The 21,080-nt window shown below is 29.4% G+C and overlaps 2 protein-coding genes across 2 annotated transcripts in view; one reads left to right on the top strand and one right to left on the bottom strand.

Annotated features, from left to right (window-relative positions):
* Lis-1 (LisH and WD40 domain-containing Lis-1) overlaps window positions 1–9,425 on the top strand; it is a gene marked incomplete at its 5' end in the record, with an annotated part of 59,850 nt that extends 50,425 nt beyond the window's left edge. The window contains 6 exon segments of the mRNA XM_014437284.2: window positions 816–972; window positions 2,895–3,072; window positions 4,942–5,077; window positions 5,435–5,590; window positions 6,224–6,419; window positions 7,920–9,425. Coding sequence (XP_014292770.1) covers window positions 816–972; window positions 2,895–3,072; window positions 4,942–5,077; window positions 5,435–5,590; window positions 6,224–6,419; window positions 7,920–7,993 — 897 coding nt within the window. The 3' untranslated portion in view covers window positions 7,994–9,425.
* Window positions 9,426–11,938: 2,513 nt separating this feature from the next.
* On the bottom strand, window positions 11,939–13,180 carry Rrp40 (exosome complex component Rrp40). Its single transcript, XM_014437285.2, has one exon. It carries the CDS (start codon window positions 12,821–12,823, stop codon window positions 12,119–12,121), a length of 705 nt encoding a protein of 234 aa, XP_014292771.1. The 5' UTR covers window positions 12,824–13,180; the 3' UTR covers window positions 11,939–12,118.
* Window positions 13,181–21,080: the final 7,900 nt, after the last annotated feature.

Below are 21,080 nucleotides of genomic sequence, written 5' to 3'. Positions count from 1 at the left end.
GATATGGGGAGGAGTCTCGGAGAATGGAGTTTGGAGAAGAAGAAGGAATGAGCAACTGATAAATCTGTATGGGGAACCAAGCATCATGGCGTTAATTAAAAGAGCAAGATTAAGATAGCTAGGACACGTTGAGAAAATGCCCGATGAAAGGATACCCAAAAAGATGGTTTATGGCAAACCAGATGGAAAACGGAAAAGAGGATGTCCCCAGATCAGATGGCTGGACGATGTGGAGGAGGATTTGAAGCTCTTGAAGATTGGCAGATGGAAGGAGAAAGCAAGAGACCGTGTAGACTGGTTGGCTGTTGTGGAGGAGGCCCGGGTTCTTGTAGGCAGTGTAGTGCCATAATAATAATAGTTTAGTTTAAATTTAATGTAATTTGTTACCTTAAAGTTAGTTCGTAATTACATTTAATCAGATTTTTGGAAAAAATTATGAAGTTTAGGTTACTAAAATTAAGTATGAACAACTTCTTTGTATTTCTTAGTTATAATTTAAGTTTATTCCACTTCTTCAATTGGTGAGATAACTCATTACTAGGTCCTGGCCTCCTCAAGCAGTTTCCACCAGTTTAATCTGTTAAGTGGAGCTGCTCTCCAATTCCTCACTCCGAGCAGTGTCCTCAAGTCCTCTTCAACAACATCCAACCATCGAAACTTTGAGTTGTGTTCTATCCCTTTCATTTTATGTTTATTAGAAATTATATTAATATCATATAAAAAATTGAGAATCAATCAAATTTAGTTAAAACCTCAAATATTGAAAAAATTGCTATTATTTCTTTTATTTTTCTTACTAAAAACTTATTTCACAGGTCATATTTCACCCGGTATTCAGCCTAGCTGTATCTGCGAGCGAAGACGCAACGATCAAAGTCTGGGACTTTGAAACAGGAGAATATGAAAGATCCTTAAAAGGGCATACAGATTCTGTTCAAGATATCGCCCTTGATGCAACAGGAAAAATACTAGGTTAGTAACAATTTATTTTCTATATTTTTGGCTTGTAAGCCAATGACTATTCATGGATTACTAATCTATACTAAGATACTAAGCTGAGAGTTTGTGTAATTAATAATGTTTTTGTTTGGGCAAAGTGAAGGAGGGGAGATGTAAGGATATAAAATTTGGATCAATATCTCCTTAAATAGTTTATGCTTATGGATCTATTGTTTCCATGATGCTAATTTATTTTCATAAATGGAAAGTAAACAGAATCTTAATATCAGTTTTATGACTCACAACCTTGACTGAGTGAACCACATCCCAACTGAAGAAAAAAAAAATGATTTTTCATTGGTATTGTTCTTATGTTTTGATTTATAAATCAATTATATATTAGTTTGTGATATTTGGTTAGCTCATTGCCAATTTGTTTAGAAACAGCAATTTATAATGCTGTGTGTGCCTTTCCTAAACTCTTAGCTCTTCTCAAAGCTTAATTCACCAAAGTAGGACATTTAAATTGAAATGAAATATGATGATTTTCCATTCCTACAACCATTCCTGGCTAGTATTTTTTTTTCTACTATAGAGAGTATTTTCCTTTCACAATCTTAAGGTTTCTTTTGGGAAAAATTATAAAAAACATAATAGAATACAAAACCCATTGTTTTTCACCATTTTTGAAAATGATTCTTTTTTTTATATACTACAGTGTATAATTTACATTTACTTACATAAATTACACTGTAAATTCTTACAACATTGTACAACCTCTGTTATCATCTCTTTATGTAACCCTATGCATTAGCAAACTCCTCTCCCCTTAGTAACAACCGAACTTTCTTGTCTGAGATACGTTCAGATGGTGTATAGATCCTTTAATAGCAGGACTTCATAGGGTTTTCTTATTTGCTAGAAGTTGATATTGTGAAATAGTTTAAACCTGAAACTGTTCTTGATAGTTTGTGATCATAATACTTGGGTTAAGTATATTTGATTTTGAAAACAAAAAATTGTGCATCAGTGCAGTGGTTTTTAAGGAAGTAGCAGTTTGGTAGACCAATGGTCTGGATCACACTCGACAATCAAATTTTTCCCTAATTAAAGGTACCCACTTAATGAGGCTGGATGGAGCCTGGAGAGCTTCTATTGACTCACAGGCTACAGTAACAGAATAAATAATTATCTGCCACAGTCGGATTTATATATATGTGTAAAAACTATATTCAGGACCAAGTATCAAATTGATCTTCATTTACACTTGATTATTCACTAAATTGATTTCTCAATATTTTTTTGTTAGTAAGCCATTTATTATTTGTACTTCAAATTCGACCATTTATAAAACTACAGATATAATCACTATTCAGGTAGTTAAAATAAAATTCAACATAAGATTATACTCTTACTAAAGTTTTCAAACTTCTTGATGGTTCACTCAGCTAAATGAAGTTGTAAAGTTTTGTGTTCAAGATGTTTCAATTTGAATGATATTCCTCAATTTATATGTATCTTGTTATGTACAAAGCATGCCTTAAATTTGTTTCAAATATTAATGTTATTTAAAATATAGGATTATATTTTTAAAAAAACAATTGTAGCTTATCTAAAAGAAAGGTAAAATAAATGGTTTCTTATTTTATTCTGATTTAATTAATATTTAGTGACTTTGCTCAAAAATTTACTATGAAATTTTTTATTACTGGCTTGATTATTTATAACATACTCGATTTTTATTCTATATTTTAGCCTTCTCTTCAATCATAATAGCTATTTATCTCTCAGTATTGTAGATTAACAGATTTTTGAATAAGTTTGTACTTTCACATTTTTCTTTGAAATGTTCCTTTGTATGTACAGTTTATTTATTTATTTTTATTTTTTCAAACAAACTTATCTTTTGTTATTTCTTATATTATTATTTGTTTTATCTTTTATTATTTTTTCAGCATCGTGCAGTGCCGACATGTCCATCAAGCTTTGGGACTTCACACAGAGCTACCAATGCTTGAAAACTTTACATGGTCATGAGCACAACGTATCTGGAGTAACCTTCCTACCATCTGGAGACTATATAATGTCAGCTTCTCGGGACAGAACACTCAAGATGTGGGAAGTTTCTACGGGGTTAGTTTCTGATATTCATTCAATTAAAAATCACAAGATGATCGATAATTATTATAAAGTCTATTTTCATAATCATTAATTCAAGACAAATAAAAACAATTATAAAATGGAGCAACAGACCTTAATGAATTCTTCCCACTGATCTTGATTTGTTGCCAGTTTTTTAACTTCTCTCCACTGCTGTCCGGACTGTTAGTTCCTCTATTGGCTTGAGCTTAGTCCTCTGCCTTAGTTATTGGAGATGACTACAGGCCCGTCGATGCCAAGTATTCTTCTCAAGCATCTATTAATAAATAGTCAAAGTTTTTCCATTGGTTTTTAGTGACCCTCTAAAGGGTTATTCATGATGTTGTACTAAAATGTTATAGGTATAGGATTGTGAGCAGTCCTATTTAAAGTCATGTTAAATGATAAATGCATAAGAGCTTCTAGGGGATTTTCTGAGCAACTTGTTTTATAACCTCTCCTTCCTAAACTTCATGTTATTGTTTACTTATAGGTTTTGATTAAAGTCATTTATTACAACATGCCTAAAGTGATTGAAAAGTGAAAGTTTGGCTACTGAGTGCCTTACTGATCTTCTAACTTGTGAGGAACAGAATCAAGATGAGCTATTATTGTTGTCATCCATTGCTTTATTACTTATAAAAACATCCAAAACAAAACTAACATAAAAAAACACAAACTATGAGCAAGTAACCTAACACAGAAAACAAAACGATGTCTAGCTCAGCCTGGTCTGTTGCATGACATAATTTTCCATTTAACAGACCTAGTAACAGACTCTCAACCATGTTATATGTCGTTTTTATATGGTAAAAGAAGGAAATATTTCTCCATTTAACGTGAGTTTTCCCTTTTAACATGTTAAACTAAAGATCATGAATACCCCTTAAGTTTCAGAGGCATATAAAAGCACAGAGACGACCTTTATTTTGATCAGACACAGTTTGGCATTCTGAAAGATGCTCTTGTTTTTCCAAAATTTGTACCATTGAACAAATGTTCCATTGCAATCTGTTTTTTCTGTCTTCATCTGCTCCTCTGTCTTCAATTATTATACCCCCTTAATAGAGGAATGCATTTATCATTTGATAGGCCCATCCTGTTCCAGCTGCAACCTATCCTTGATTCTGCTCTTCACATTTAATATTCAGTCTTGTTTTAAATTATAGCTTCTTTTCTTCATTTCTTAAATTATTGATATTAATTTTTTTTTTTCTACTTCTTCTCATTAGTCAAACGGTAGTCATTTCTAAATGGTGGTCACTTCAACATCTGCTCCTCTTTTATTCTTCATACTCATACGGGATCTTCTAAACCTGTGGCTTGTGGCAATATGGTCGATTTGATTCCAGGTTATACCATCAGGATACCCCGAGTGTTGTTGTGGCAAACTTTGTGAGGGAAAAAAAAATCTGTATAATTAGATAACATGAAAATATTTCTATTTGTTAAACTTTCTTTATTGAATTGATTCATTAACAATGTTTCAGGGCTATCACCCCATCATCAGGTTATCCAAAAAATACAAATTCACACAATTCACCATATGCATTTGTTTATAACGTGACGAGGGGGTGTTAGTCCCGGAGCGTTGTTAATGAATCAATAAAATAAGGAAATTTTAACTAGGTAGAGTACTTTCACTTCATCTAATTATATTAATGAAAACTCATCCAGTAAGAACTTGAATATAAAAAAATCTGCTGTTTGATAAAAAAAAATCCAGTTGGTATTTTTGTTGATCTGTTGTTGTTTTACTGAATTTGAAATTCAGAAAGAGAAAAAATAAGAAAATAAATTTATGTTATTTTAATAGATGTTTATAGAAAGGTACAATAAACAATTTCTTTTTCTTTTTTTAAGATATTGCGTGAAGACATTTTCTGGACATAGGGAATGGGTAAGGCAGGTGAAAGTTTCTCCAGATGGAACCCTTGTGGCATCCTGCTCTAATGACCATACCGTCAGGGTGTGGGTCATCGCTACTAAAGAATGCAAGGTAATTTTTAAATATTTTTATAAATGAGAAACCATTTTTATTTTTGCTCTGAGAATCATAGTTTTCATCCACTACGATCATATAATTGCAATACTGTAAATTTTTTTTTCAACTAATATATTTTTATTATTTTATTCTTCTGTTAGAAATGTTTGATGATTAATAATTAAGGTAGCAGGTGGAAAAAGGGTGTCTGCCCAAAATTATGGTCATAGGAAGGATCTTTTTCTGGTCTCCACTTTAATATAGGGGATTTTTCAATTAAATAACGTAGTAATAGTGATGTTTAAAAATTGAGTTTTTTCATCTGTAACAGTAGATACAATGTTGAATTCATTAACGGCTCCTCTTTTACAGGTCGAACTACGAGGACATGACCATGTTGTAGAGTGTATCGCCTGGGCACCAGAGTCTGCCTTCTCTGCCGTCAACGAAGCAGCTGGTGCAGATAACAAAAAGGGTGCATATGAGGGACCTTTCCTTGTTTCGGGATCCAGAGACAAGACTCTAAAGGTTTATAATCACTTCAGCTAACCAAAAAAAATGTTTATGAATTTCTGATATTAAATATCTGATTTAATCTGTTGTTGTTTTAAAATGAAATGATAATTTTTTTGCTTCCTCACTAACAAAGATGGGGAAACTTTTTATTTATTGAGAAAATAAAAAAAAATTTGTCCTCATGATCCAAAAAAAAAAAAGGTATACTGGCTTATGTTCTTGGTAAATTTTCTGTTTAGAACACTTTCAAATGTGTAATATTTTTACGATTATGTGAACATTTTTAGCAATGCCCACCTGAGTAACTTGTTTTATATATGTTTTAAATTTTGTCATGGAAACTATCTCAAAATATTAATTAATTTTTTTTTTTGTAATATTGGACTGAATTTGATGAAAATCGTGGAAAAAATAGTATGATAAATAATAATGTGATCAATATTTGGAATTTCTTTAATTTTTTTTTTTTTTATGAATATTTTTTATCTAAAATGAATGATAAGATTTATTAAAAAATTTTATTGTCATTAATCAATATCAATCAACCAACTTGTTATTTTAGTATTTATGTTTGTTTTTCAACCAATTCATGTATTTACATATACTTCTTATACTTATACTTATAGGTACATATATTTCTTTCAGATATGGGATGTCGGACGAGGTATATGCTTGGTCACATTAGAAGGTCATGACAACTGGGTAAGAGGAGTTGTTTTCCATCCCCATGGAAAATACATTGTTTCTGCCTCTGATGACAAGACTATCAGGGTTTGGGATACCAGGAATAGGAGATGTGCCAAACGACTCGATGCTCATCCTCATTTCTGCACATCACTTGGTTAGTTATCACTCTACCTTTATAATATAAATAATTAAGTTTATATTGTCCATTATTAAGGACATTTTGTACACTTATTTTTTAAAGTGATTTCCAAAATTAATTATGGTTTTAAATAATTGAGATGATGTCTTGGCAAAGCTAGTAAATCTCCAAAAAAGAATTTTACTAGAAATTCAAAAGATTGTTTAAATAGAAACAGTACTTAAATCAAGAATTTATTTCTTAAAAACAAACAAACTTGTGAAGCTACCATTCTCTTGATTGCATTTTTTACTGTTTTTTTCCATACCATCGGCCTTCACTGTCTTTTTCATGAATAAACAAAAATTAGAGATTTCCCTCTAAATATGTTAACCTTCTACTAAGCCAAATTGTGAATCACAATAAAACTCAAATTATAAATAATGAGTGACAACCATGATCTTATTCGGATTGGTTACTGTTTTAGGGTATGTTTTAAAAGCAAATAATATTTTCTCTCCTCCTTTTGATAGTTTTTCTATTAGGAATAAAAAAGAGGGATGTATAATTATAAGAAATTAGTTTAGTAAAATTACTTAATACCATGTCTAGCTTAGTTAATTGTTTTATCAAAACTTTTAATTTATAAACAGAAAATTCCATCATAAATTTTATTGTGAGAAGCTGTTATTAATTGCATTTAGTCTATCACTCAGGCCAACTTGACCACACTTTCAAAAGAGCAAATGATCACTTGACCCAATTTCTTATTTGTCGTTTGTTTTTTTCTAAAGTTAATTGTTTATTCCATCAAACACACATTCCTATGTTCAAAGTTAACACAATCCTCCCATCGACATTCAGTCTGCCCCAAGATGCTAGTCCATTGGATTAGCCCTGATTATCTTTTTAGTTATCCACTCTTTATCCATCCCAACAATTTTTAGATTGATATGCCATCGCGTTAACATCTTTTCCAGTTATATTTACCAGATGCATGTCAGGCAATGCAGTGTATTATGTAGCTATCTTAATTCTCCCATTAATTCATTCTTCTTCACTCCTAATATTTATGCAATATTTTATTTTTTAAAAACTTGAGGCATAGTTTGTCCTTGTAAATGGTCATATCTTGCATCTATAAAGAATGTAACATGCCTCCAAAAATGGATTGGTATATCGACAACTCCCTGTATTTGAAACTCTATTATTATAATATAAATTATAACAAAAACAATATTTATAATCAATTAAATTTAACTTGATAGGCAATTTTGCTTTTTGCATCATATTTTCACTTTAACTGATTATCTTAATTTATTTTTCTAGTGTTGAAAAGAGATGCTACTATTATCACGTGTTCTATGTAACACTGATTTGACTATTCGGCTAAATAGCTTTTTCAACTAATACTTAAAATTTTACAGATTTTATATTAATGTTAAAGTTATTTTATTGATTAAATTTATATCTATAGTTTTCCTCACCTTTTGATTTGAATGGATGTATTAATTATCATATTGTTACTTATTTTAGATTTCCACAAGACTCATCCGTTTGTTGCCTCTGGAAGTGTGGACCAAACAGTGAAAGTGTGGGAATGCCGTTAAGATTAGTTGGAAAGATGCCAGCCCACTCTGCCATTGGGAGCCACTTTTTAAACTAGTCCAAAGCTCTGAGCACATGTCTGCAATGTTTCACTGTTATCATTTAAAGAATGATTATATCCTAACAAATTTTTATGCTCTGGAGTTCAAAACAAATCTTCCTCAGTGGTTAGTTTGGAAATTCATAAACAATTTTATGTTTTTTTCATCAATTTTAAAAAGTTGCCTAGCAACCATTACCCTTGGCAGAGTGGTTGTTACACATCATTGAGGAAATTTGTACAATACCCAAGTGAACTTGGATTATGTTTTGTTTGGGATTACTTTGCTTAAAATTTCAATTTATCCATAAAAATATTTAATTGTGAAACATAATTTAAATATTGTGTGGATTATTCTGAATTAATAAATATTTCGGGTCTAAAGTGTGATCTCCCTTATGCAGATGTTTTCGAATGCTGTAAACCAGTTTGTCTGAAATTTTAACACTTACAAATTGATATGTGTCATAAAATATTCCATTATAGCTTACAGCCTCTTTAATAAACGAGAATTTTCTTTTCAAATAAACTGGTTTCAGATTTATTATTTTTTTGAATTAAATTTAATAAATGTTTTATTGTAATGTGTAATTTATATACTTACTGCTAAAATAAATTATTTGTATATGTTCGTTAATTTAGTTGGAATGTGCAAAGTGATATTTCAAAATAGTGTTGTCTTAATTTTATATACAATTTATCTTATCCTAGTTGTTGTAAATAAATATTAAGATATTGTTGTACTAGCTCACTTATCGATTGTCATTATTGCAATTTTTTAAAAATGGATGTGATTTTAAAATTGCTTTTTTCAGCACTCAATAAGAGGTTTTTTTTTATTTATTATTATTTTTTTTTTTTGAGGGTGACATACTTGAACAGTTGTCTGTGGGAGAATGCCTTGGGCATTTCTTATTCTATGTCTTATTATATAATGCATTATAAAGATGTGGTAATTATTACATACAATTAGTACAAACCTTTCCAAAATGGAGAAATACCCTGAAAACAAGTATATTTTTCCGCTTTTAATCTTTTTAGTATAACACATTTCATAAAATTCAATAAGTAGTAGTTATATTTACCATGAGATATAGAGCAAAAGTTAATATCTAATGGTGTAGAATGGTTTAGTAGATGATATTAATTATTCTATAATAAGGATAAATCATTATTTGGCTTCTGTTTTATTGTTAGTTGTATTACTTACTGCTGTCCAGTTGTTTTTATCAATCAAATAGAAAACACTTTAATATAAATAATAAAAATACTTCTCATTATGAATTTATGCTTATACATTAGTGAACCAAAATTTACATGATACAATACATTATATATATTCATATTCATTATGTGAATTATTTTTAATGCATAATACACTATTATGTATGCTGCTTTCTATTTTATTATTTCCTTTCTAGTCATCTTTAATATAGTAGAGTATATTACCACAAAATCTATCCTTAATAATATTGTTTCCTTTGTTCCATTCTATAAAAATATTGTATTGTTCATTAATATAAAAAAAAAGAATGTTACAACCTATGAATGAAAAATCATCATCCATAAAACTCGGAGAATTCAGGAGCTCAAAGGTAACTTGCAAATTCTTAAACTTATGTTTAAATGGACCTTAAAAATAAACATATAAGTGATTCTTTAGTTTGGTTTTTTTATATTTTGCAAGAAATCACCTACAGGGGCATTTTGGCTCTGGTGAAGATGGATATGATGCTATGGTAAAGATTTATTTTATTATTGAAGATGCTGATTTCAGTTAATAAAATTATCAATCAATAGCTAAGAAAAATATTTATTCATCAATAGGAAAATTGAGCTAACAATGTTTGCGAAGACCAGTATTGCACCTTTGGCATATTTCTCTAGTCCTCTTTAAGCCATAAGTGTCTCTTGTAATGACATAAAATATGAGAATTATTATTTCATGGAGCATAGCTTTTGCTCTATTAGAAGTTTTCTGTAAACACTGCAGTGCACTCTACTGGAGCAATAATGTTTTGAAGGAGGACAAAGTGCACTTCGTAAAGAAAAACTTGATTAAAAGTAACTAATAAATTATCTATTTTATGAATCATTTGTGACAGAGGGTCATTTAAAAACTATATAAGAAATCCATTAGAAATAGAAATAGTTTCTGATGTAGAAAATAGGGTTAATTATTTAGTTTGTAAAATAAAACAGTAGATGGTGACACTGCTCTGGCATGTGATAGCTTAGTGTCTCTTGTGTCCAGAACAGTCTGTAATGGTGCAATTAGTGAAAACATATTCTCTTGGTCTTTCTTTATAAAACCCCTCCCTAAAATCCACAACAGTTTCAAGCGAAACTGAAATGCAAGAGTTGGCAAACCCAGATGGATCTACAAGTACATGTACAGTTAAAGTATGCAGTTTATTATTTTTTTAACAAAAATATTAGTCAATCTATACCATTAATATAAGTTAGAACATTCATCAGTACAATCACAAGAAAAAAAACTTAAGGTTTTCTATTTAATTTTTTTTTTTAAATTGATAGATATATGCTTATAGAATCAACAAGTGAAATAGTATAACCTGGAATAGGAGTCTTTAACTAGAGGACTGCTATAACTTTAATCTTAATTGTTTTATAGTTGACAGTAGGGTGCATACTATCATAGAATAACTAAACAAAATATTATAAGCTCATAAAAAGGTGAGCACCAGAAGATCAATGATTTTGATGTTATAAAATGTTTTAAGCAGTTGACTTATTTCATTTATATACTCTTATAAGGACCTTTAGATCAGTGATTCCCAACTGTTGATCCGCAGACAAAAGGTGGACTGCAATAGCCGTAGGAACTATAATATTAAGTATGTGCCTACTTCAGAATATTATCAGGGAACATTCTTTAAAGGCAATACAAATTTTAAAAAATCACATCAGTGGACTTTAAATTTAAAACTTTTTTAGCAACTAAATAGCACCAAATTTGGAGAATTGACCATATATAAAAAAAAAACTTGTAAGAATCTACAAAATAAAAATAACTTTTTGTCAACCCAATAATTCCTATCCATTCGAAAATACCAAAAAAAAACCTTTGATGAAAAAATTAACATTATTTTGTACACTACTTAAGATAATACATTAACAGTATCCTTCCACTCTTCTGTTTTTTAACTAAATAAATCATTACAATCTTATTCATGAAATTTATAAATAAGTTTTTTATACACAATAATAAACATTTAACTGTCTTTACTGAGTCAGAGACAAGGGGTTTATCACTTTTAAAAACAAGCTAAGAATTTCCAAACATGAAAATTGTTTTAAAATACGTCAGGACCTCACTTAACCACCACTTAAGATTAACCATTAGTGAAAAGAAGATTAAGTCCTGAGAAAGCAGTAAACAAGTCCAACAAAACTAATCTATTCTAAGTCCATCAGAAAAAAAAAAAACTGAATCTGTGACTACTATTGAAAACTTTCAAGATCGAACACTTAAATCACATACCTACAGAATTAAAAAAAAATTATTTTGAGCTGTTTAATAAATTTAACTATATCACATATATATTATGTTTTGTATTGAATTTCAACTTTTATACAATATATAAATTAAATTAATGATGGTTTTTTTTATTCACTCCAAAATAGCCAGCAACACTGTACTGTAATATCTTTCTATGTAAGTTATTTTTTTCTACAAACTTGTCATAGAACTTACCCTCGATATGCACCAAGTCTTATTGTAGAGTCCCATAGCAACCAGTTCTTAGCCATTTACATTTCATTTGCATCTTTTTTAACTACAATTTACTTTGAAGCTACTTTATTGAATATATCTACATCTCGGCACCCAAAGAAATACTGGGTTCCAAGTGGGTTTATACACAAAAAAAAATCCAACACAATATTTAATAAAAATTTATATGGTAATGTATTTTCTGGTTAACAGTTTAAAATTTCCAACTTACTTTTTTTTATAAAGTTAAGAACAGAAAGATAACCATTTAAATTAATACATAAGCAGACTCAAAAACAATTCATGATTCATTTAAATTTTAAGTAAATAAACAATTTTATTTGTTACAAGTTATTTTTGTCCAAACTTGGAATAAAATTCTTTTAACTCATCTTGATTCATTACTTCAGCAGTTAATATGGCATTGGCGACAGCTATTGTAGTCGTAACATCATCTCCTTTCACCCAAACCTTTCCATTCATCCCAATAGCACTTTCAAAAGTAAAAGCTTTACCTAAACTACTTAAAAAAGGACACTTAGGATTCAAAATCTTCCTGATAAGATGTAAACTACAATTAAATAAAAAACCATCATTGCTCAGTTTTCCATATCGGTCTTTTTTTCCAGTAGTTATGTCTGTACAAAATAATTCTGGCTCCATGTCAGAGCATGATACCACTAGTCTTCCAAAAATAACGTCTCCCACTTGAATATCAGGCTTATACTTCTTGGTTGCACCTTCAAAAGATAAGTAGTGTAATAAGGCATGGTCAGAGGCTCCTATATCCACTCTGTAATAATCTCCTGCTTTCTTTACTACTGTACCAACAACAGTTTCATCCTTGGCTGGAACATACCTCTTCTGGAGACTATCCACCCAAAAAAAGTTTGAACCCTTTTTCCTTAAAATACCACATTTACATATAATGATATTATTAGCAACTCTTTTAAGTCCAGGTCCTAAAGTAATTTTTTTGTTACTTGCAGTATTGATTTCTTTAAGAATTTGTCCTGGTAAAACCACTTCATTAATTAATGCAACTTCAGGCTTCATTATTTCAATGTTTTAACACAACTAATAAACTGATTCTAACAATTTAACAAACTTTTTTGCAGTTTCAAGTTATCATGCTCTCTACTACAAAAAGAAACAATTGCTTTTGCATTCATTAGCACAAGAAACAAGAACTAACACAGTCCACACTTAACCACATGACAACAATACCTTCCAAGAATATAACAAATAAACCTAGTGAGAGGTTACATCAGGTTCGTTCCAAGAGGCAGCCCGGAACCTGGCAACGCCAAAGTGTAAGTTTCGGATCGACATACTGCGCATGATCGAGCGTTCCCCAGTTCGGGATTGAGTAGACACTTTTTTTTTATTGGAATCCGTGAGTAAATATTTTTCTCATCTGTGTGTTAATTTATTTAACTATATTTCATTTTAATTAACTGATGATGCTTATTAGCCTCCACTTAAGCCAGTACATTAATTTTACATTTCATATTTGTATCTTCCTAGTAATTTAGAAAAATATTCAAAAAAATATACATATTATTGTAACTTACATAAAACATTTTTGAGCCTGAATGTATTGAAATTCTTTTTACTAGTAACATTTTATGAGTGTGTTAACAAGTATAAATAAAACTAAACACATAACAACAATAATTATAAAAACAGCTTGCACAAACCATTCATCGAATTCTGGTTAAGTTACAAGAAGTATACCTCTTTGTTTCCCCCTCTCTCTTCATACTAAGACATTTATAAAGAACACAACTATTTTCCATCAAGTCATTTTTGAGATTTGCACATCCATCTGACTTTTTTTAATGTTAATATCTTAAAATGCATTAACTATATTTATTCGGACCTAGAAAATAGTACTATAGATGTTATATGGTATATCCAGTGATTTGCAACATTCTGTACATATGAGCCATTACGGTAGTAAAACACGATAACGGTAAAAACTAAAACTTTTTCAATGATAAATTGTTTGTTAATTACAATTTTTTAATATCTGGAAGTTAGTTCGGGTGGTAGTAAATAAAGGTCCAAAATATTTTTTTTAAAAACTATTTGATGTAATCTTTTATTTTGTGCCTTTACTGATCGCCACCCAGACTATCTTACAATCTACTATGATCAACTTTTAATCTTCCAATACAATTTTTTACTTTCAACCAACAGTCCCTTACCATATCTTGACATCAACATCATTCTCTTAAGAACTATATAATTCATGAAACCAGCTTTCAATAAAGCTGATGATTCCAAAAATTTCAGTTACGATGTTTTATGTTTGACCAAATGTATTATTTATGTGTTCTATTCCTAAAGCATAATACTTGTACTATAATATAGAGTTGAGTCTTTTCACAAAAGAGAAATTTCACAAAATAAGCTAATATGAAATTTAAAGTAATAAGAATTTTAAAGTTTAAGTTAATAAGAAATTTAAAGTAATTAAAATATGCTTGTAAAAATAATTTTGGGATATAGTAGAGAACCTGACATATGGTTGCTCTAACGTTGGTCCGAATGTGTAGTCCTAGGCATCTCCGTAGCCCAGAGCCATACGATGTATCCAACCATTAAACGCCCCACGTTTGAGGATCCTATTGTTCAGTAGCAGCGACTTTACATAAAATGTTCAGCAGTCGCTGATAATTAAGTCCACACAGTTTTTAACACCAGCAGGAATAGCCCCTCCCTATTCCCAGTGAGCTTCAGGCAAGCCCATGCCATCACCAACGACACCGCCTTCAGCGGTCCCGGCAACATATCTTACAATGCCATACTGGCAAAACAAGATGTTTCCAATCGCCGGCATATACACATAATATTCTTTCCTTTGTATATATTTGTAATTTGTTTGTTTTAGGAGGTAGGGAAAAAAACGAAGAAGATAATTAAGTCGCAACTGAACTGTGATCTGGAAGAAATTTTACTTTGTAGTTTTAGACGGACCTACTGACATTAGTAGTCAAGGCTGAACTTACGTGGAAAGGTCCAATTAGGACCTATTACAAAAAAATAATAGTTTCACACTATCGCACCTGTACCATAGGGAAACAGCATATAAATGGTCCAAAATTAGTTTTATCAAATTATAATTACTGATTTTATGCAAATCATTGCTTAAGCATGCGACAATTGTCCTTGTCATGGCTATTTCTTGCAAGCGACTCATCTCATTGTATATAATGTTTCATAAAACTGTTTACTTGAAATCATTGTTCAATTGAAGCTACTTTTATTTTTTGCTATAGTTATTTCTCATAATTTAAATAGGTGTTTCATGTTAGAGAATGAATTTATGTTTTGTGTCGTCAAATAAAAATTGTTTTTATGATTTCCATAATGGTTAATTAAAAATATATCTTAGGTTATTTTTAGACATTTTTGTACATTATTTATAATCTTTTTATAATAAATAAGTGTACTTTATTATCATAATCATCAGCTTATTTGGGTTCAATAAGTTTGTTACCAAAGCATATTTATTCTCCAAAAATGTAAAAAAAATAAAAATATTGTTTTCAGATTAGGAATCTTAACTAAAATGAAGTAATATATTTTGAAAAAAAAAATAGAATTTTAAGCAGTTGTATTTGAAATATAATATATTTTAAAATTAAATTAAATTTATTTGTAACATACTAATGATCCGCTTGAGTAAAAGTGAAAAATCGTCGTTAAATAAATTAACTTAACATTGAAAAATGATACAAAAAAAATTTAATTATATAAAAAAGAATCTATTATTAACACATTTATTGTGGTAGTTTATTTTATAAAATTATTCAAAAAGTTAAACAAAAACCTTAGAAACACATTTTTCTTAAAATTTTGTAGTAAAACCTAATTAATTATTAAATATAAAATAAAATTGTAACATATATATATTTTACAATTTGGCCTTATTATCAACAATTTTTGAACACTTCTATCTTCTATCTCATAATTGCATAAAAAATATTGTGCAATCAATTGAACTCTTTGATCTACTTCTTTAAAATTCTGCTTTTCTCAGTTTATTCATCACTGTCATAATTTATTTTCATTATGGGGCTATTATTTATCTATTTACAATAATTTTTTTTACCTTCTTAATTCGAAAAATTTCTCTACTTTGTTGGCTATAGTAAAACATTTTTTAAATTACTTTATTAACTCATGAACAACACTTGATTTGGAATGAGAACTGCGTTGGTTTTCATTTAGTGTACTATTTCATTTCCTTCTAAGCTGTTTCACATTCAAAATGAAGTAAGTTTGACTATTTATTCAATTAAATTGTGAGCTCAGCATATGTTACATTAATATTTCTTGTCCTGAGTCTGTTTCACTATTGACTACATTATTTACATTTCCAGTTATTCTTGAAGCTCCTAGATATTTTCATCTAAAAATATTACTTTAACGTCATAACAATCAAAATTGCATAAACATCTTTGGTAATCTGTTTGGTTTATATTTAGAATAATATAATATATGGGTCATTTCCTACCATTAGAAAAAGTTAAAAATTTTCATTGATTTTTTTTTTTCGTATGCATTATGTTTCTTACATTTTTATTGATCTATTTTTAAATAAATCCGTCAAAGAAATTACTAGTTTTTACGGCACATCAATTATAAAATAATAATGCGATTCCAGGATTGTGAGGAAATAACGGAAAATCCACAATATCTTAATATACTAACAGTCCTAGGTATCTCAAAAATCATAACTGAGGAGAAGATGATTGGGGGTGCGGTCAATGAAACACAAATAAGTATGATTAACTTATTTTAATGTGCCGACGTTTCGGCTAGAGTTTCTAGCCTTCTTCAGGACTAAAAACAAAACAAGATAACAACCACAGTAAGTATAGAAAAATAAAATAATATAAAAAGAAAGTATAAACAAAATAATTTTACACATACAATGAATAGTTTTACAAAATAGAATTAGAAGTGATGAGAGAAGCGGGAAATAAAATGTAGACATAGGTAATTGAAAAAGCGGGTACAATAACTTACTTAAGGAAATGAAATAAAATTAAAGTTATATAATGCAAAGAAGTATGAACATATTAGTTATTATTAATTTAAAATTTAAATATGAATTAAAAAAACATAACTTTTAAAAAGCCAACTGACTTCATAACTAGAACAGTAAAAACTGAAATTCATTCATCAATTAGTTAGTCTAGTTAAACGACTAATTAGCAACAACTGATTTTAAAATGTAGATCTCTCACTTAATAATTATAATATAATACAAATATAAAATACATGTTTCTTTTTAAATAAACAAAAATTGTATCGAAAATAATACAAATAAAAATAAATTTGATACAGTACAATTTACAACAAATTTATGTACTATAGTTAAATTACTGGAAGATTATTGATTGACCGTGTGTATAGATGAATGGAATATGGTCCGGGTGTGGTAAAAAAAAACTCAAATAGTAGAATTATACTATTTGAGTTTTTTTTTACCGCACCCGGACCATATTCCCTTCATATAGTTAAATTAATTTGAATGACCAGGGTTTTTTGTTCCGGTGCATACTTCTAACTACTTTCTTTATTCCCGTAAAACACAAAAAAGATTAATATGATTAATTATACTGTGAAGTATCCTAAAATATAATAATAAAGAATAAGAAGAAAATTATTATCCGAAATGATCTAAGCTACGAAAACGTATGGACTTTAAGAAAGCTGAAAATCAATTCAAAATCGAATTGAGTAAATGTGTTTTTGATAGTTCCATTACTTCATAATAAGAATTTTATTTCCCTCCAAAATACGAGGCAATTGAGAAACAACACACATACATATGAGCGTCAGTTTGTGTCTGCATAAGAACATACACAAAGTAGCCTTTACTCACAACCTACAGACTCCAGGGTCGTGAGGATTTTCAACTAAAGGCCTCATGCTATGCAGTGTGATGGCTTCATGAGTTCTGACTTTGAGATAATTACTATAACCTCTAATGACGCGTAAGTTCGTTGAATAATTAGGTTTTAACCAACTCCCCAAGATTAGACGAAATCTGCCAGGATTGTGGGAAAACAAATGAGCTAGCAACATCTAGGAGGTAACAGATGGATTCCTTGAGAATGTCCTTCAAACCTAACTATTTTTTCTATCATGCAGTTCATCAGAATTGGCTGCGTTTTCGAACGTTCCGGGGTTGAGGTTGAAAATATGAGAGATACATGTATTATGATGTAAAATCTAAACGGTGAAGATAAATTCATTCCCGTTAAAGTACTTAATATTCTTGTTAGAAATCCTGTCTCTTTGCATGTTGTAGAGAAGAGAATTCAAATACCTAAAAGTTAACCCTGAGACATCGAAATTCGAGAATTTTTATTACTTGTTCCTGCAATAAAACTTCTAATCAGTGAGTTTGTAATACAGTCCTTCCTTCACATAAAAACCTACTATCAGTCAGGGACACAAATAGAACGTTGTATAGAAATGATCCATACAATGTTATACATACATCTAAATTATAAATTGAATAATTCCTAGATTTTCTTCTTCAGAAAAAAAAAATAATTTTTAACATATTCGATGACAACTACATAAGGCTGATACATAATGTTATATAAGGCAAAAGCAAAATATAATGTTGAGTAAGGAAAAGGAAGATCCCTGCATCTTAATTAATGTAAAAATACAATGCTAATTACTAAAATATTAACAATAGCACACTAAATAAAAGCAGAACAAGGAAGAAACAAGAAAAATACTCTTTTAGATTCAGGCTATAGATATGGGATTAAATGAGTCATTTAACATTAGGACAAAGAGAAACAGTAATTTATTGGGGAGTGCAATGGACCATCCAAAAAAATTCTTTACTTTTTTCACCTAGTGTATTCCAAGCATCAGCAAAATGTTCTTAAACCCAAAAAGATGTATGTCTCATTGCTTTTTCCTTACAATTAACAACTTAACATAGCTCATTGTTACAGTTATTTTTATCGCTTGTTCTCTCAATATGAAGATTAGATTCCTACTGAGAGAATTATTGAGTAAAAAAAGTTTACTTACTCTTTGTTTAGGAATTAATTTATTTTTAAACAGTGTTCAGTTATGTTTTGGCAGTTGAAGTAATGTTTCCTTGGTAAAGACATTCTTTCAATAAAATTTTTTTATTATTTGCAGAAAATACCTTTCAAGACACTGTGCTATTTTTGGATTGAATTGAATTGAGGTAGGGATATTTTGGAGCTGGAGTTAAGTTATGAAAACCTGAAGCCCAGGGAAAAAAAGAAAGCAACTTCATAATTTCATTTTAATTACAACAAATTTGATTGTATAGATTCAAAATAAAACAATTTTCCTTAAATGGAATATCAAATCTAAAAATAAATATTGAAAATGTACTTACTCAAAATTATGAAGCTTAACATCTGACTTCTATTCCTATTTTTATTATGAATAATACTTATACTTTGGAACTAATAAAATCATACAAACAGTTATTTTAATTTTTCAAATTATTAACTGAATTAACCTTAGCAGCTTTTATTTTATTCATAATTGCTTTTCAGTTATTACTTCAATAGGTCATAACAAAGGAACAGATGTACTAAGTGAGGGAATCATTCATTGGACACTAGTAACCAAGAATAGTAGAGCCACCCTCTCCTGAGTTGAAAGAGATATTTGACAAACGTTTGTTCTTCTCTATGTTAAAAATGTTTAAGGACGGATAAACCAACAAGTCAAACTAAAAAAAAATTTTGTTTAAATAAATAATTCAATTTTTATTCATTTATGTCTCAACACATTTTATTTTTGTTATTAGTCTGACATTCCGGCCATCCTCAGGGACATCTTAATACAATTTTGGAACTAAAAATATTTAACCATTCAACTTTATGCAGGCTATTCTGTCCATATCACAACAATTTCAACTTTTACATTAAAAACAAAATTAAAATTCATTTATCACATTTACTTGTTAAAACCTTTAAAATAAAGCAATTGCAAATAAAACCTATCATTTGAAGAACAACAAACTTAAAGCTTTTTCTTTTTTTTTTTTTAATGATTATTTTTAAATAAAAAATATATTTACATTTTGGAGTAAATAAAAGCTGGTGTCCTTCACAAAAATATTTTTATTGCTGATTTTCTTTTGAGCTAGGAGGGAAAAAGAGACTAATTTTACTTTTTGAATAACTTTTATCCATTTCTTATAAAATAATATTAATGAGATCTTTGGGAAATAGATGTTTGAATTATTAATCGATATATGATTTATTACATCTAAACAATTTTTTTTTTATTTATAATCTTTACAACTTTCTTAAGACTGGCTAATGTTGTTTGAATAAATAATTCAATTTTTATCGATTTTTGTCTCAACACATTTTATTTTTGTTATTAGTCTGACATTCCGGCCATCCTCAGGGACATCTTAATACAATTTTGGAACTAAAAATATTTAACAATTCAACTTCATGCAGGCTATTCTGCCCCGGTTACAATAATTTCTAATTAGTCAACTTTTACATTAAAATTTATTTATCACAGTCACTTGTTAAAACCTTTAAAATAAAGGGTTTTATTTGCAATTGTATAGTTTTAAATCTCACTAAATAACACTCAAACTCCATTATAAAATCATTTTAATAGGAAGAAAATCACTTAATCATAAAACGAAAATGATTTTTTTTGCAATTGTTAATTCAAACATCTCTTGATCAGAAGAAAAATAACAGTAATAAACTTGTTTCAGTAGAAATGAGGATCAAGATTGTCATTATAGCACACAAATGTAAATTGTCTCAACTTCTCTAACAATCAATGCACAAGAATCGTGGGCCCAGCAATTTGTTGCAATATTAACATTTTTCATCATCTTCCATAATTTTGAGCATGAAGGTTTCGACATAAACCATTTCTTGGATTTAAATGATTTATTTAACAAAAGGAACTCTCACCCTCCCCATTAAGCCTCCAATACGCTTTCAGGCTAGATGAAAACTGTTGTCTGAAAATTGAATCCATACATACCATTTTTTATCTAATAACATATATTTTCGAAATACACACTATTTGGACAATGGCCAAAGTATCAAACAAAAGAGCCTAAAAAGTAGCAAAACGTGGCAATTTGGCATAAAAAATTCACCTTAATGGCGAATCATACAAGATTCAAAGTGGGAATGAATCAGAGGATGTCGAAACAACATTGGCTATCAACTGATGAAACTGACATCATTATTCAAAGATGGAAGCCCGCTATGATACATAGCCCTGTTTTGCCTCACCTTCT

Source organism: Halyomorpha halys, unplaced genomic scaffold (assembly GCF_000696795.3).
Source record: "Halyomorpha halys isolate HHAL.00 unplaced genomic scaffold, Hhal_1.1 Scaffold2412.1, whole genome shotgun sequence".
In the NCBI taxonomy this organism is placed as follows: Eukaryota; Metazoa; Arthropoda; class Insecta; order Hemiptera; family Pentatomidae; genus Halyomorpha; species Halyomorpha halys.
Note: the sequence above shows the minus strand (reverse complement) of the source record. Positions and strands in the feature narration are given on the sequence as shown.